This window comes from Choloepus didactylus, chromosome 12 (genome assembly GCF_015220235.1).
Source record: "Choloepus didactylus isolate mChoDid1 chromosome 12, mChoDid1.pri, whole genome shotgun sequence".
NCBI lineage: Eukaryota > Metazoa > Chordata > Mammalia > Pilosa > Megalonychidae > Choloepus > Choloepus didactylus.
Window position 1 is genome coordinate 1,539,988 of NC_051318.1, and position 16,657 is coordinate 1,556,644.

General features: G+C 54.5%; 1 protein-coding gene across 2 annotated transcripts in view; it reads right to left on the minus strand.

Moving 5' to 3' along the window:
- FREM2 (FRAS1 related extracellular matrix 2) overlaps nucleotides 1-8,826 on the minus strand; it is a 146,023-nt gene extending 137,197 nt beyond the window's left edge. For both annotated transcript variants that reach the window (XM_037800052.1, XM_037800051.1), the window contains exon 1: nucleotides 3,221-8,826. In XM_037800052.1, the coding sequence (XP_037655980.1) occupies nucleotides 3,221-8,393 (5,173 nt within the window). In that variant the 5' untranslated portion in view covers nucleotides 8,394-8,826. The remainder of the gene's footprint in view (nucleotides 1-3,220) is intronic.
- Between the last annotated feature and the right edge of the window lie 7,831 nt (nucleotides 8,827-16,657).

The window sequence follows — 16,657 nt, forward strand, 5'->3', positions numbered from 1 at the left end:
CTGGAATGTCAGGCACCATGGCAGGTGGAAGGGGAGATATTTTGAAGCATGACTGATCTCCTGGAATCACGCCATCTGCCTCCCACAGGAGCGGTCTGGGAAGACTCTTGGTCCACAGGGCTAACTTCTCTTCCTCTTGGGGTAGAGCAGGCCGCCCCATTCCGGGACCGCACCAGTTGTCCCAAGGACCTGCATTTTTTCTCTAAGTACATAATGACATCTTGTTTGGGATAGTTTATAAATCACTTTTCAGGAGAGCAGAAATTTCCCCAAAGAGTTTGAACCAGGCCATGATCACCAGGAACGTTGACGAACTTAGGCTCAAGACAAGCTGTGGAAGGGCTAGATAAGTTGAAATAAATATCACCTATGTTTAACAATTAGAAGCACATTGAGGTAATGCTTGGATGTTTTCTTAAAGGACATAACATTTTAGCCACTAGGTTTTTATTTTCCTACTATCTTTGTGCTTTTAGAAAGCGAGTGTTTTATTTATGGTATGTTTACAGTGTCTTTAACATACAAGTAAAATAAACAGTTATAAACAAAGTCTTTACTTATTTGAGATTTAAAAAAAAAGCATGAATCCTTTTTGGACCATGGATCATTAACACTTTTAAGGAAAATGAAAGGGTTTTAGTTTGTTCCCACTAATCAATATCACATGCCCAAACTTGGGGGGAAAATTTGACACTTGTGTGTCCCATAATTGCATTCATGTTCTCTTTTCTTTAAAAATAAGTTCTTAAAAATTGGATTTGAAGTAGTGATTTATCCCTTCATGGTTTACTTTGGAAAAATTCATACTCGTTACTCTGGAAGCCGCTGTCCTCCCCCCACTGGAGAAGCAGCGGTGGCTGCAGGAGGGAGCTGCGTTCTCACCCCCTTATCTCATCTCCATAAATAGCTTCCCCAGCCCAGCCCCAGCCTCAGCTTGTTCAGATGAGACCTGCCAGTCAGCAGAGCAACAATCTTCCTAGTGAATATTTGCATTGTTATTGGAATTTGATAATTTACCTTTAAAAGATTACCTTAAAAAGGTACCCTCACTTTTTGTAGTCAACTTATACCTACTCTACATTTACAAATGGCCACAAAACATAAAATCACAGTGAGCCAAAGTCAGTGAGAGACAGGGCAACGCCTATAATGAAATAGCATAACTTCAGGGTTCAATATTTAAGAAATAATATTCCAATATTTTGAGCCAAGGATTTGCTCGTATATAATTTAAATAATTTGCCTGTCTTCATCCCCAAATTCCTTTTCTAATGTCTGAAATCGCATTACTTTTGCAGGTCCCAGGAGAGAGCTGAAGTGACGTTTTCTATCCCCGGATCTAGTCCCTTCATCTTCTTCATTTCCCCGCACTCGTCTCGGAGGGCCCGGGGTGTCCCAGGCGTCCTCCCGGACAAGCTTCCTGCGTCCGGCCTGGCGCGCCATCCGGGGTGGTCCTGCCCCGCACGTCCCGCGTGTGGGCTCCTGGCTGCGTCCACACAGCCTTCACCCCCCACTGTCACCTCAGCACAGCCCCCAGGACGAGAGACCCGCTGGGGTGCCGCCCCCCGCCGCGGAGCCCGGAGGGTGGACCCAGCTTCCACCCGGACCCGGGAGGTTTCCCCACAGCCTCTCCGATCACAGAGAACAGGCCGAGGCCCGGGGCGGCCCCAGGACGGCTGCTCCTCAGCCTCCCGGTGCCCCTGCGGCCACCCGGCCTTCCTGGCGTCTAATGGACGCGGGGGCCTGGGGGACGGGGCGCAGGGCGTAAGGACGGGCTTTCCTCCTTCAACGGTTAGCCCTGCTGGTCCCTTCGGGGCCTTAGGAATACGGTGGGTGCGTTCTGTGGTGGCGAACGTGTCGTCTACGCATCACTGACACACTCCTTTTCGGGTGATCTACGGTGACAGTCTCTGAAACCGGGCTTGTGGGCACTCGGGACGAGCGCTTGCCCCTGAGTCACGGGGCAGGGGCTCGTCGACGTCGAGACCCACAATAAAGGGCAGCAAAGGAACCTCCCGAGGATATGGGGCCATAAACAAGGCTGCCCCTTTCAGCTTTAAAGTTGCCGACAGCCACTACAGTGATCAGAACCCCGTTCCCAGCATCAACCAAAGTAAAGTACACGTGACAGCTGTTTGGTAACGGCAACTGACAATAACCACAAGGTGAACACACAGAATGCGGACGGCACAGCTTCCCGAGACTCTAAGACGCTTCGGGAACTACCTGCAGCACATCACACAGAGGATGCCGAGAGGATGGGGCGGCAGGTGGAGCGGGGAGGAGGGCCGCCCCGATTTTAATTCCCAAGGTCCTGCTCCCGCTTTGGGAACGCACGTCACTGCTGTCAAAGAGGGACGCTGCCCCTGGTGGACGCCACTGAGCAGGAAACAGGCAAGAAGCCGGCTGCTCTCCCAGCAAGGGCGCCCCTGGGTTCCCTTCCGTTCCCTCCCCCTCCCTCCCCACACTCCCCCTTTCCCCTCCTCCCTCCCCTCCCTCCCTTTCTCCCCTCCACTCCCTCCCTCTCCCTTCCTCCCTCCCCCTCCCCTCCCCTTCCCCGTCCACTCCCTCCCCTCTCTCTGCCCTTCCGTGCCCTCCCCTCCCTCCCTTCCACTCTCATTCCATCCTGTCTTCTGTCTTCTTGTCTCCTTTTCTCCCCTCCTCCTCCCACTCCCCTCCCCTTCCTTTCTCCCCTCCCCCTCCCACTCCCCTCCCCTTCCTTTCTCCCTCCTCCTCCCCCTCCCCTCCCCTCCCCTTCCTTTCTCCCCTCCCCCTCCCCTCCCCCTCCCCTTCCTTTCTCCCCTCCCCCTCCCACTCCCCCTCCCCTTCCTTTCTCTCCCTCCCCCTCCCACTCCCCTCCCCTTCCTTTCTCCCCTCCCCCTCCCACTCCCCTCCCCTTCCTTTCTCCCCTCCCCCTCCCACTCCCTCGCCCCTTCCTTTCTCCCCTCCTCCTCCCCCTCCCCTCCCCTTCCTTTCTCCCCTCCCCCTCCCACTCCCCCCCCTTCCTTTCTCCCCTCCCCCTCCCACTCCCCTCCCCTGCCTTTCTCCCCTCCCCCTCCCCACTCCCCTCCCCTTCCTTTCTCCCCTCCCCCTCCCACTCCCCTCCCCTTCCTTTGCACCCACACTCGCTGCCCTCCTTCTGAGGTTTTTAGTGACGAGCCCCATCCTCAGAAATGAGACCCCGCGCGCGCTCCGGCTGCCGGGGAGAAGCTGGCCGTACCCTGGGTGAACTGCGTGACGCTGTGGTTGCCTTCGCCCAGGTTGAGGAGGTGTCCGTGGCGAGGCGGCGCTGTCACGGTGAACCTGGGGGAGGAGAGGCTGTCCCCGTCCTCCACCCTCAAGGCTTTGCTGGTGATCACGAACCCCAAGTGGCCGGTGGGTAGCGTGCGGAGCCAGGAGGCTCCTCTGTTCACCGCGACTTGGGGGGCCCTGCTGTCCACGGCCAGGACCCGGATCTTCATCACCTGCGGGCGCCTCGTTTCCAACACCGTGTCGGGGAAGACGTAGAAGTCCGCGTGGGTGCCATCGGTCACTGTGAAGGAGAAGCTGTCCTCACTCGACACGCTGCCGTCGTGCCTGTAGCTGATCAGGTTGTTGTTCAAGTCCTGCTTGGTGAAGGCCGTGACGGGTCTGGAATTGTTGAACAGGAGGTGGCCACGGACAGGCGCCCGGGTGACAGTGAACGTCAGGAGCTCATCGGGGGTGTCCCTGTCTTCCACAGAGAGCTCGAAGGGTGTGATCAGCTTGTTTTCACTCTCGCTGACCACCAGGCTGTGGATGGTGACCACTGGCTTTTTGTTGTCCACGTCGCTGATGGAGATACGGAACGTCCGGAAGACAGGATTCCGCCCGTCGGTGACTTGAAACTCGAAACTGTCCATCTTCACCTCGTCGTCCGCTGTGTGGATGTAGTAGATCTTGCTGCCTGCGAGTTGGAGCTGCGTGAAGGATGTGATGGCCACCCCAGCTCTGTCGGTGCACTCAAGGTGACCCCTCGCGGGATTCCTGGTGATGGTGAAGACCAGGTTTTCATCAGGACTGTTCAAGTCGCTCGTGCTTAGGAGGTCTGTCGTGAGGGTAGCTTTGCCACCTTCCTTCAAGGACACCCCCTTACTCACCACATCCGGGAAGACTGTGTCTACACCATCAATGGACACATAAAAGTAGCGATCAATGAGGGCATTGATCCCATCGGTCACGTCAAATTTGATTAGGTCCCGGGCGCCCTCTCTCCCCAGATGGACGTACTGAATCAGGTTTCTGTCCACTTCATCCTGGGTAAAATTCCTGCCCAGTGTGATATTTTCCATGGCACCTGTGGGCGTTTGTCTCTGCAATAAGCCATGGCTCGGCCCATAACGGACAATGTAGACCAACGATTTGTCTTCAGAATCCAAGTCGGTTGCCATTAACACTCTGCTGTTGACAGTTTTGGTTTCCCCAATTTCTATTTCTAGTCCGTTATTGATGGTCATTCGGGGGGTCTCGTCGTCCACGGGGATGACCACAATGGGCACCACCTTCTCCACGGAGTGCTTGCCATCCGTCAGCCTGATCGCAAAGCTGTCTTCCCGCATCTCCGAGTCGTCGTGCTCGTAGATGATGCTGGAGCTCTCCACGATCTGGTCCCAGGTGAAGCTCCCCACCAGCGCCGTGCCGTTGATCAGCTGCTGCAGGACGTGGCCGTGGCTGGGGAACCGGGTGATGGTGAAGGTCAGGTCGTCCGGGGGGACGTCGGCATCGGCGGCGTTGAGGATGGGGGTGTCGATCACCAGGCTCCTGCCCTCCATCACCACAAACTCCCTCAGGAACATCGCCGGCTGCTCGTCGTTGGTGGGAACGATGACAATGGGGAAGAAATGCCTTTCGGAGAAGTGGACACCGTCGGAGCAGCGGAACACGAAGCGGTCTTCCACGGGCTCTACCCCCCTGTGGACACTCTGCACGTAGTGGACGTGGCCCTGCCTGAGGTCCTTGAGGCTGAGGGCACTGACCGCAATCCCCGCCCTCGATTTCTCAGAGCCGGGGGCTGGGGAAACGTTCTCCACGTAGCCCGAGGCCGGCTGAGTGACGATGATGCACAGGATGTCGCCGGTCGGGGAGTCCACGTCTTCAGCACTTAGATGTGCTGAGGTTATAACACCCTTTTCACCTTCCAGGACCGTGAACGGCTCACCCACAGAAACTTCCGGAGCCTGGCTGTTGACAGGAAGGATGGTCACCCACACGGTAACACTCTGGACAGCCCTGCCACCCAGTCTCCACTCCTGAGACATCTCCGAGAGACTCAGGTTGAAGGCGTCCCTCACGGGCAGCAGGCCGATCTCGCCGCTCGTGTGGGCGTAGACGACGGAGCCCTGCAGGACGTCCTTCTGGGTAAACTGCACCGCGGGGACTCCGCTGACCAGGATTTCCCCGTGCGAGGGGGCATCTTCCAGGACGAAAGTCAGCATCAAATCATCAGAGCCCTCATCAGGCCCCCTGAGGACACCGGCTGTGATTTCGGTAGCTCCGTTTTCCAAGACATCGAGATAGGACCCCAGTGTGCCGGCAGGAAGCTGCAGCCTGGGGCCCTCGTCGTCCGCCGGCCGGACACTCACCCTGAGCGTGATGGGCACCACGTGGTGGGTGTCGCTGACCTCCAGAGAGCAGCTGTCCGTCCGGGACATGCCCCCACTGTGGGCATAGGAAACCCGGCCCTGCCGAATGTCCTCCAGGCGGAAGAGGCCCCCGACATGCAGCCTCTGTCCGGACACGCGCAAGTGGCCATGCTGCGGGGCCTGGATGAGCGTGAAGGAGATGTGGCCCGCGTCGGTGTCCACATCTGTGGCGTGCAGCTCTGTCTCGCTCAGGGTGTGCTGGCCCTTCTCCCCAACGGTGAAGCCCGTGTTGAGGATCTCGGGGGGCTGGTTGTCCACTGGCTGCAGGTAAAGAGTGAAGGTGCCCGGAGCCGTGTTCCCCGCACGGTCCTCCACCCGGAACCGGAACTGGGCCACGCGGGAAGCCACGCCCAGCTCTTCATCCGGAGGCTGGTACGCGATTTTATGGTGGTTGACCTGGGCTTGGGTGAAGTGGGTAACCACGACGGAAGGGTTGTCGGCCAGGACCAAGGCACCCAGGGGGGCGGGCGGGTGGTTCTCGTCGGTGTCCACGGGGGGCTGGGTCACCGTGTAGCGCAGCTCCCGGTCCTCTGTGTCCAGGTCGGTGTAGCGCAGCCACTTCCTCCTCAGCGGGGTGAGCTGGGATTCCCGCACCACCATCCGGAGGGGGCAGCCGCTGCCCGGCTCGGGAGGGAGGCGGTCCACCGGGTGAACGCGGATCACAAACCTCTGTGGTCCAGACCGATTGGGGGGGTCATGGTCGTCCTGGACGCGGAACGTGAACTGGTCTGTGACAGGCCCGGGGCTGTGGGACCCCAAGTGCCTGTAGAACAGCCTCCCCTCGGCTATGTCTCGCTGCTGCCACTCTGTCACCGTGCGCTCGTAGAAGGCCCCCTGCTTCCTCCAAGGGGTGCTCCCAAGCTCCTCCTCCTCGCGGGGAGGCTGCGTCTGGCGGAGAAGCAGGTGCCCCGCAGCCGAGTAGGGTGGCTCCAGCACAAAGAGGAGCAGGGCGTCGTCCGAGTCCACGTCAGCTGCACTCAGAGCCGGGGGCAGGATGGGTGCCGTCTCGCCCTCCGCCATGGCCAGCCCCGTGTTGGCATTGAGCACGGGCGGCTGGTCATCCACGGGCACCAGGGTGATGGGAAGCAGGAACTGCACCTGGTGCCTGCCCCCTCCGTCCACCATGCGCAGCACCAGGTTGTCACTCAGCGAGCCGTCTCGGGCGTCGTGCTGGTACACAACCTGGCCGGCCGCCAGCTGGGCCGCCGTGAAGGTCTTGGGGGCCGAGGGGCCATCGGGGGTGCCCAGAAGGAGCAGGTGGCCATGCCGGAGCCCAGCCACCACCTCCAGCCTCACGGCCTCCAGATCGTCCTCGTCACTGATCACCAGGCTCTGAGAGGTGCTGCCCGCAGGGCCCGAGAGGGGCCGCGACTGGCCCTCGTAGAGAACGAGGCCAGTGTTCCGGGTGACCACTGGGGCCAGCGTGTTCATGGGCTTCACCACCACCATGAAAGCAAAAGGGTCTGAGGCTGCCCCTTCGGGGTCCACGACCTCCAGCTCCAGTTCAAAGAGGCGCTCCTGGTCAGAGTCCTCGGCGGGCGGCTGGTAGGCGATCTTCAGCAGGCGCAGGTCCTTCTGCGTGAAGGAGGACAGGGGCAGGCTGCGGTCGTCGGTGCTCACCAGGCAGCCCTGGCCGGGCTGGAACGGGGAGGTGAGGTTGAAGACCAGCAGGTCGGGGGCGGACTCAGCATCCTCAGCCGCCAGCATGTCCGGGGTCAGGGCCGTCAGCACAAACTGGGCCACCTCCATCATCATCATGGCCACGAAACTGGGCTTGGGGGCCGTGTTCTCCGTCCCTCCCCGGATCCTCACCAGCACCTGGAAGTGCTCGCGCTTCAAGGCAGGGCTGCCCACAGGAGCCCCTCGGGGGTGCACCTCCACCACCATGGGCACCCAATCCCGGTTTGGGGAGCGGCTGCGGGCTGTGTGGCGGTAGCGCACGCCCAGCTCCAGGAAAGCTTTGCAGTCCATCAGGAGCGGCTCCGGGGCGGGACCCTCGCCGGCTGGCCCGGGAACCTGCGGGTAGTGCAGGAGTTCCCCGTAGCGCGGCAGTGCGCGCACGCTGGACAGTATGCCCACGCGGCACTCCTCGGCCTCGGGCTGGTAGGCGAACTCCAGGCTCCGCCCGTCCAGGGCGCTGCTGGTTCCCAGCAACTCCTCCACGACAAGGGGCAAGTTGCGAATCACGACCTCCAGCTGGGTGAAGGCCACCTCCACCTCCAGCACCAGGGGCAGCACCACGGTCCCCGCGGGCGCGTCGTAGCGCAGCTGCAGCCGGACGCGGTCCCGCGAGGGGCTGCGCGCGCCCAGGTGCGAGTAGCGCACCTCGCCAGGGCCGAAGTCGCAGGGGAAGCGCTGGGGACGCAGGCGGCCGGGCCGCTGGGCCAGCGCGTCGTTGTCCAGCACAGTGACCGTGCAGCGGTCCCCCGGCTGCACCTGCAGCACCAGGTCGCGCAGCGGATCCAGCCAGACCTCACGGCCGAAGGGCACCCGGAGCCCGCGGTTCGCCAGCACCACGGCGTCCTCGGAGGGGCCCCCTGCAGTCCCCGCAAGCCCGGGGGACAGCAAGGGCAGGCCGGGGACAGCAGGCTGTGCTGGGACGCGGCTTACCGGTGACAGAAGCAGCAGCAGCAGCAGCCACCGGGGCGGCGACAAAGGCATTGGCTGCGGGTTGGCGGGGTTGGCGGCCCGGCGAGCGCGGGCGGCGTTTCCGGAGGTCCCGGCTGCGGACATGGGTCAGGTGGGAGGACTGAGACCCGTCAACCGGGCGCGTGCACGGCCGGTCCGCGCGCCAGGAGCCGAAGACAGCCCCGGGAAGGGCCAGCGACTCCGCCGGGAGCCCGCGGTTCCCCCGGGAGCTGGGACTGGCCAGAAGGATGGGCAGCGGCGCGGGCCGGCCTGGAGCTGCGGCCGAGCAGGTGCAGCCCTCCCGGCCCGTGGGCTCCGCCGCTCGTGCCGGTGGCTGCGAGTCGAGCCGCCCACTAGCCTTCCCAGGTCGCGGACCCTGCGCTCTGCGGCCGAGGCTCCCTCGCGCCCCCCGACTCCAGCCTCCCCGGAGGCCAATCGTTGGTCCCAGGAGGAGGCCCCGAGTCCACGGTTGGGTCGCGCTTCCTGCCAATCAGCTCCGGGACCGAGGCGGGGAGCATGCGGGGTGGGCAGGGGCGGGCGCGGGGTGTTCCCGGCCCGGGGCGCTGCGGCCCGGAGCCGCCCTCAGAGTGCGCGCTGCGCCCTCGGCCGCCGTGGGGAGCGGGAACTCCTGCCCGGCCTGGATTCCGCGCTCCGCCGCCGGTCGGGCGCCCCCGACTCCCCCCCAAGTGGAGGGACCTCCACGCCGGGCTGGTACTTCTCACGGAAACTCGCGCACCCGTGAGGAGCGCAGGGCGCAAGGCCGCGGGGGTGGGCGCGGAAGCCCAGAGCGGCCGGAGAGGGAGACCCAAGCCGGGGCAGGTCGCAGCCCTGCGCGGCCCCCTCCTCGGGTGTCCGGAGGGCGCCGTCCTCGGGGCTGAGGTTCTAATGCGCCCCTTCTTTGCGCCCGGACTTCGCGCAGTCCCGAGGACGAGAGGCTTTGGGAATGCGAGCTCTGATCCGGTCCCGGGATTCTCACTGAGGAATGAATCCGAGGGAACGTGGCCGCTGCCAGGACGGCTGTCGCTGGCGACGCCCCGTTCTCTCCGCGGTGACGGGACCGAGTATAGACGAAGCCCACAGGGACCCCCGGGGCTCGGCGCGCCCGGAGACGCGCGCGCACCGCGGGGGGACAGCGGAGGGCGCCCTCGCAGGCGGCCGGCGGGAGGCGGAGCTGAGGCTTCCTGCCCCTGGCGTGGGTGGGGCTTCTTTTGGGGTGCAGACCCCCTTTCCGGAAGGTTTTCTCCCCACCCTGCCCCTCAAAAGGAAAAGCCAACCGGTTTTAAATCGGCTGCTTGAGCAGACTTAACTAGGCTTGGCGGCTGGGGGGTGGGCAGTGCTTTTTTCTATCCAATAGCACAAATTACTCATTAACCAGAGTCGAGAATTGAATAATATCACCCGGCCCTTTCGCGACCCCACGGTGTTTTGGTTTGGGAAAGAAAGGAGCCTAAAACGCTCTCTGCTCTTGAATTTCAGTCTTCCCGGAAGCCTTAAAATGCAGGGCTGGGTCCGCTTCGGGAAGCAGCGCGCGGCCTCCGCGCCCCGGCCGACCCCTGCCCGCCCCCGGCCCCCGGCTGCCCGGCCCCTGCTCCGACCCCGGTCCACCCCCGGCCCCCGGCTGCCCGGCCCCTGCCCCGACCCCGGTCCACCCCCGGCCCCCGGCTGCCCGGCCCCTGCCCGGGCCGCGCCGCTCGGCAGCCGTGGGAGGCTCCGGGGCTGCGCCGAGAAGCTGCCGGGCGGGGGCTCGCCCTGGAGTCCAGGAAAGTTATGAATTCTCTCACAAAGAAACTCGAGGGAGATGAATTTACCGGGGGCCACCCACCCACCCTCAGAAACAAAACGTTTAGTTAATCGAGTGTGAGCCAAGCTGCTTCTAAGAGCGCTGCACTGTCCGCGGAGCTTTTAACTCCCAGTTAAAGCTGACTGACGTATTTCACAATTTACTACAAACTGAACATTCAGGGATGTGGCCGGTATTTCAAAAATACGAGAAAATCCCTAGCCAACTTTTCACCAATGGGAAACTCTCCTGGGCACTTCTATTTTGTGATTTGTTGTGACTTTTTAATTGCATACGGAATTCAAATTTGCAGAGACATGAGCACATTCTATTACTTCCTGTTCACAAATACAACCAATAGAAAAATGCTAAGTAAAATAGAAAATCAATTTCAGAATATGGATATTAGATATCATATTTCAAATTCTTGTTAAGTATTTTAATTGAAAACGTCACTGGAAGCCCAGGGGTCCTTTCCCAGGGGTTGTGACCCCAGGTATGTGGTGACCAGAACGGGACCCCAGCCCTTCCCAGGCGCCAGGGTTTTCTTTCCTTCGTTTCCAGTCTGCTCCGTTTGGCTTGTAAGCAGTGATAAGATCAGCAGCTGAAGTGTGGTAATAGCCTCAAAGTCAGGGCTCAATATTTGTTTCAGGGAAAGAACTTACCCACATTTATTTTTAAGTAGCCTAAGGAAATCAATAAACCATAATTTTTTTTGACTTTTTAATTTAGTCTGCCTTGATTGACGTGATGATGTGATTCTTAGGAATTTGGAGAGGGGGTAGGTTTCTTAGTTATTTGCTTGTCTTTTAATCAGTGAGATATAATGCATACTGTCATTTGGTTAAATATATTTTGCATTGATGATCATTGATAAAATAGTGAAATATCAAATCCTCACTGATTTGAGAACAAATAGTCCTGAAGATGCTGATCTCTCTTTAACATAAATCGCGTAGTGTGAAAAGATCTCTGTAATTAAATTGGCAAAGAAATACAATTTCATAGCCAGCATTCTCAATCAAAAACAACGATGGGATCATAAGAGATAAAATAAGTTAGCAAGTGTGTAATTTTTCTTTTAAATCTGAGCTTAGGTTTCTTGAGTTCTTACTTTCTTAAGCCTTGTAACACTTCCTGTGAACGCTCTGGGCATAAAATCCTTTAAAATAAATTCTTAAATTTGTTTCATATGTGAAAAAATACCAAAATGTCTCCTTGAATCAACTTCATCAAAATTAAAATTATTGATTGTTGAAACACAAATGATTTCCGATCTAAGGTTAAGCACCAGAGAATGTGTTTCCTTAAATAAACGACTTTTAGGGAAATGTCATATGACGAATTTAAGATGCAGACAGGATATTCAGGTGGAAATTGGAAGCAGGTCTGAGGCTCTAAAGCTAGGATGGAGCAAAAGATGCACTCTGGTTAATCTGAAGGTTACCGTTTCCAGTACAGAGTGTCACTCATGTCTTCCTGCTCCTCTCTTCACTATCTTTAAACAGTTCCCAAAGAGGAGCTGGCACATGGGCACTTCAAAACACGTGTGTGAGTGATGGATGCTTCCTGTGGAGTGTTTGCTAGTCCTCAAGTGAATTCCATTCTTCAGTATCTGTGGAACCGTGGCTTGTCTCTAAACACCAAATGTGGCCCATCTCAGAGCAGAGCGGAAGTGGTGAAGGACAGCCAGCCCCGGACCGGTGGACTGAGAGTGGCCCAGGCCTTGGCTCTGATATCCACAACTAGATCACATGCTGCTCTTCTCCTTATGTTTTGCAACTTCAATCTCCTCAACCGTAAAACAAAGAACTCCTTCTTTGTGGTCACAGCCCCCCCCCCCCCGCCTTGGTTCTAAAATTCTGTGGGTGCCGGAAGACGTTTATGGATGACTTCCCGTTTTGCTTCTGCATGCTCTGTAGTTGTAGGCTTCTTGCCAGGATTGACTTTATTAATAGAAATGGGTCACTGCTTTGAGGTCAGAAAACACAGAACTCAGAGCTCACGCTCTTTGCCAAAGGATCAATTGATCCTTTTAAAATATGGAGAACAACATTTGCATGCATTGATGCAGGCAGCTTAAATGCAGCATCTCTGCCTGATCATACCTTTTTTATAGCTAAAAGAAAATTAAAATTAAAATCTGGCAATGTAAAACAAAATTGAAATGCATTAGAAGGATAGGTGAATTTTCAAGTTGGATCTCTGATAAGGTGATCCACATGGCTTCCACATCACCCAGACTGTCCAGGTACAGGTCTGTTACAGGAGGAAAGAACGTTGGACTAGGAGCTGGAGAATGTCGCTTTGAAAGTTGACTTTCCCATTTGCTAGCTTGGGCTCAGGACAAGTGAACTAAATGTCTTTATCTATAAAAATGTGATTGGGGAGGAAGTAGGGAAGATGAAAATATTGTCCTATCCTCATAAAATTACTGGAAAAATGAAATAACAAAATGTAGATATGCAAAAGGTCATTTCTTCTTGATATACCCAAAGTAGAAATGAAGAGAAATGGCCTTTGATTGGTTAATGTGAAGATATTTCATAGATGGATTTGCATCTATAGTTAGCAGATTGCATCTACAATCATCAATGGGAATTGTCCTCAGCAATGAGGAAGTCTCCTCATCCAGTCAATTGCAGGTTGTAAAGCCAGAACCGAATATTTCAGAACTCAGAGAGAAGAATTTCTGACTCTATTTCATCTGGCAGCTTCCCCTGGGGAATTCAACTTCACCTTCCAATTTGTGGCCTGCCCTATGGCATTCTGATTTGCCAATCCTCACAGTCGTGTGGGCCAACTCCTATGCTCTCTCTCTATATATGTATATATATATCCGTTAGTTCTGTTTCTTCAGAGAACCCTTACTAATACATAATTGCAGATTAAGTTTTGGGAATTATTTAAGATGAATGAGTTCTTGAGAATGAGTGAATTTAAATTTTATTTCATTGGGAGGTCATTTAAAATTTCACAACATTCATCTCTGTCTCTTATTTTAAATGTATGAGTTAATCTGTAGGCCCCATTTTCCAGTAATTTCCGACTCCCAGCCCAGTGCATGCCAGCACCCTGCCGTGTGTGTGCCAGCACCCTGCCCACGAGCTGAAGCGTGTACCCAGCTGCTTCTCTGGGGCTCGGCCTCACTGGCGCATGCAGGTGCAGTCAGTTTCCTCCTGCCTAGCTCTCTCCATGTGGAGTGGACGGTCGTCCTGCCGCTGCTGGAATCCTCCCAGGACAGTAAGCTCCTTCAGACGGAAGCTGGCACGATTGGAAGGTTCGTCCTTCTGCGGAGCTGGAAACTGCCTCTGTGATTTCGAGTCTCTTTGGCACGAACAGCCTGTCCGGGCGCCTCTCCCGCGTGGCAGCCACCCGGCCCCACACTGTGTCCTCTGGACGTTGCCGCTCAGGTGCAGCCGTCCCGGGCAGGGTCACCTCGTCCTTGCCAAGTGTTTCCCAGATGCTGCCCCTTGCTGTCTGCTGTTGCAGCGTCTCAGATGCCAGCACGGTGCCCTTCCCGAGATGTGCGCTGGGATTGGACCGGCCGCGGGACGCTTCCCCCCGACCAGCCCTGGCGGCCGACACCGCGATCCGCTGTTGGCGGTTCGGAGACACTTCAAGGTGAAATGCGGGATTATCCTGCTAAGCACGTTTACAGACAGTGGAAGGAGGTAACGTGGGTGCATCGCCACCTCCATTTTTACCTCTTACATACTCGATAGAACACAGCAGCAGCGGCCAAAACCAATAAGGAAAGACAAGATGGGAATGCTGGCTCATTTATGGACGGTGGTTACACTGTTACCACACTTGCTGGGAAGGAATTAGCTCATTATTAGACTATTAGTTCCCAGGGGCGAGAGAATATTTTTATTTGTTTGAAATAGTTATTCCAATTTCAAGAATTTGTCCTACAAATTTAATTCAAAGGTAAAATGAGTGCTATACGAATGAAAATGACTCATTATGTTAGCATGTATATGTTCAAATTAATTATGGTGATGCAGCAATGTGGAAAATTTATAGTATTAAGTACACATAATATTATTGCAATGTATAAAAAGTAAAACATATGGACAAGAACTGTAGGGCTGTGCAAAAGGAAAAATCATTATTGGGCTATAATGGTGGTTTTGTGGATGACATTTTTTTTCTTTCTAGCTATCATATTTGTTCAATTAAAAACAAAAGACATTTTTAAAATAGAGTTTATTTAGATTTGTCTTAAAAGCTACACCAAAGTCTTTTGAAAGTTGAACCGAAGCCCCCACTCCTGAGCTCGGACAACTGTCCAGAGTCCTTATTCATGGTTGCTTAAGAGAGCTCTTGATCTTGCCATAAATTGTAGCTCTTTCCCTCCCTTCTCTTAAGACATCAGCTGCTACCATAGCAGCCAATATTATAACAAAATTAGCTCATACAGTTTGCTTCATCAGTGCACTAGATTTTAAACTTTGCTGTCACGAATGTATATGTTTTCTTACCTATTATAAAATATCAGATGGGCAACTTCTACCACATTTACCAGCCTTTGTGTCATTGGAACAGTGAATGTCTTTGAGGGCACAAAATGAAACATGGCAGACATAACCAATTCCTAATGATCCACACGAAGGTTATGATTCCATTTATTCAAGAAATATATATATATATATTAAAGATTTTTGGCAAAAAGAAATTCAAAATAATGTTTGAAGTGTTGGGGTTTAAAAATCCTGAAAGAATATTAACTGTGTGGCACAAAATCGTCTACATAAAATAATAGTGGAAAAACTTTGGAGATTGCATGATAAAAATTCTAAGTGTTGGGTAACGTATATTGGTGATGGGAGCACAATATTGTGAATGTAATTAAGACAATGGGATTGTACACTTTAAAGTAGTTAAAGTGGGAAATTTTGGGTTGTGCATACAATAAAATTCTGAATGTTAAGGTAGCATAGTTCAGTAATGATTCGGTTATGTAGTGATTTCTAAAGTTGAGTAAAAGAAGGGCTTATTGCATTTCTTTTCTTTTTCTAGCTTTATAGCCATCTTTTTGTGTAATCTTAGGAAATTTGCTCAATTTCTGATTCTCCATTTCTTTGACTATTAAAGGTAAAAGCAGTTTTTCCTGGACCACAGCTATCTTCCTGACCTTGTGAGAAGGATCAATATGTTTTTTGTTATTTGTAAAAGCAGTTTTTAAAATATAATACAAATATCCTGAGATTTTGAGTAAAAATGTTTATCTCAGACTTTCCCCACCCCCAAAATCCGTAGTCTAGTACTCTTAAGAAATGGTACAAGTTAAAGTATTTAATCAATTAACCAATCAGTCAGACTCAAATGTATAGATGTAAAGGGCACTCTACTTCTTCTGTATAATTAAAATGTGTAATTAGATTTGTAATGGGAAATTTTGAGTTCTGGGTCAACTTAGCTTTGTCAAGATGTACTACTACAGACACTCAGCTGTGTGCAGGGAAGTTACAAACGCAGCAGGGAAGACGGCGACAAGTCGCGTTCCGGCTGGTGACATTTAGGAATTATTTCAGGTGGTTGGGGTGGGATGGCTGGAGTGGCTGCAGGAATAAGGAGAAAAGGGGAGGCTAGAACATTTGGAACTAAGGGTGTCTCCCTAACAAGGAATTTGGAGAAATGATTGTTGAGTGCCAACTATGTGCAAGGGGCTGTGCTAGAAGGGACAGAGTGGGGGGACCGACAAAGAAGGAAGGACCGAACACAACTCCAGGTTACCAGCTGGGAGAGTGGAAATGGATTTCCCAAAAAACAGGGGAATGGTGGGGCTCTGGTGTGCAGGAAGAAACGATATGTTCTGCGTGGGGCGGGCGGAACTCGAGCTGCCAACGAGGCATCCGAGGGATCATCAACTTGACTTGGCAGCACAAAATAGAGGTGGCCATGATGACGAGAAGAACAGAATAAGGAGAAAATCGCCAAGTGCCAGCCTGCTCCTCTTGTGTGTGTGTGAACATCTCCAGCCCCTCTGGCACAGGTGTGGGCCCCGGAACAGGGAATGGGTTTCCTGCTTTCAGGTCCCAGGTAAGCTGCTTATGGCTGCGCGATCTCTGTGAAGCTTTGCAGCACTCCCGCCTCCTCGTCTGTCAGATGGGATGATGGTAGGAGAAGCTACTTCATAAGTAATCCTGAGACGAAGGGAGTCAACTCAAGTAAAGCACTTAGGCAATTGCCACATAATAGCTCATTTTAGTTAACATTAAAACTCAGTAAGTATCTTATAGGTGGTATGAGTTTTAAACGCTACCCTTAGTCCAGGGATTGGGTAGCTCACATTGAACAAAACGAGTGCCAATCATGCCTGCTAGGAAACTTACAATCTCACGTTGCAGATTTATATGGAAATGGGGTGAAAACAAGCACGGAGCGTCAGGTCAGTATCAGCGAGAGGCAGAGATGTCTCGTTTCGGAGTGAAGGGCACCGTGTTAAACAACGTGGGCAGCGAAGAGCAGCGGGGCCCCGTCCGGCCCAGGGGAGGCGACGGGCAGCGGGCGTCCCTGCAGACCACGTCAAACCCAAGCTGTGCCAAGCCCAGACCGTGCCAGGTCCCAGGTTTCTCCGCAT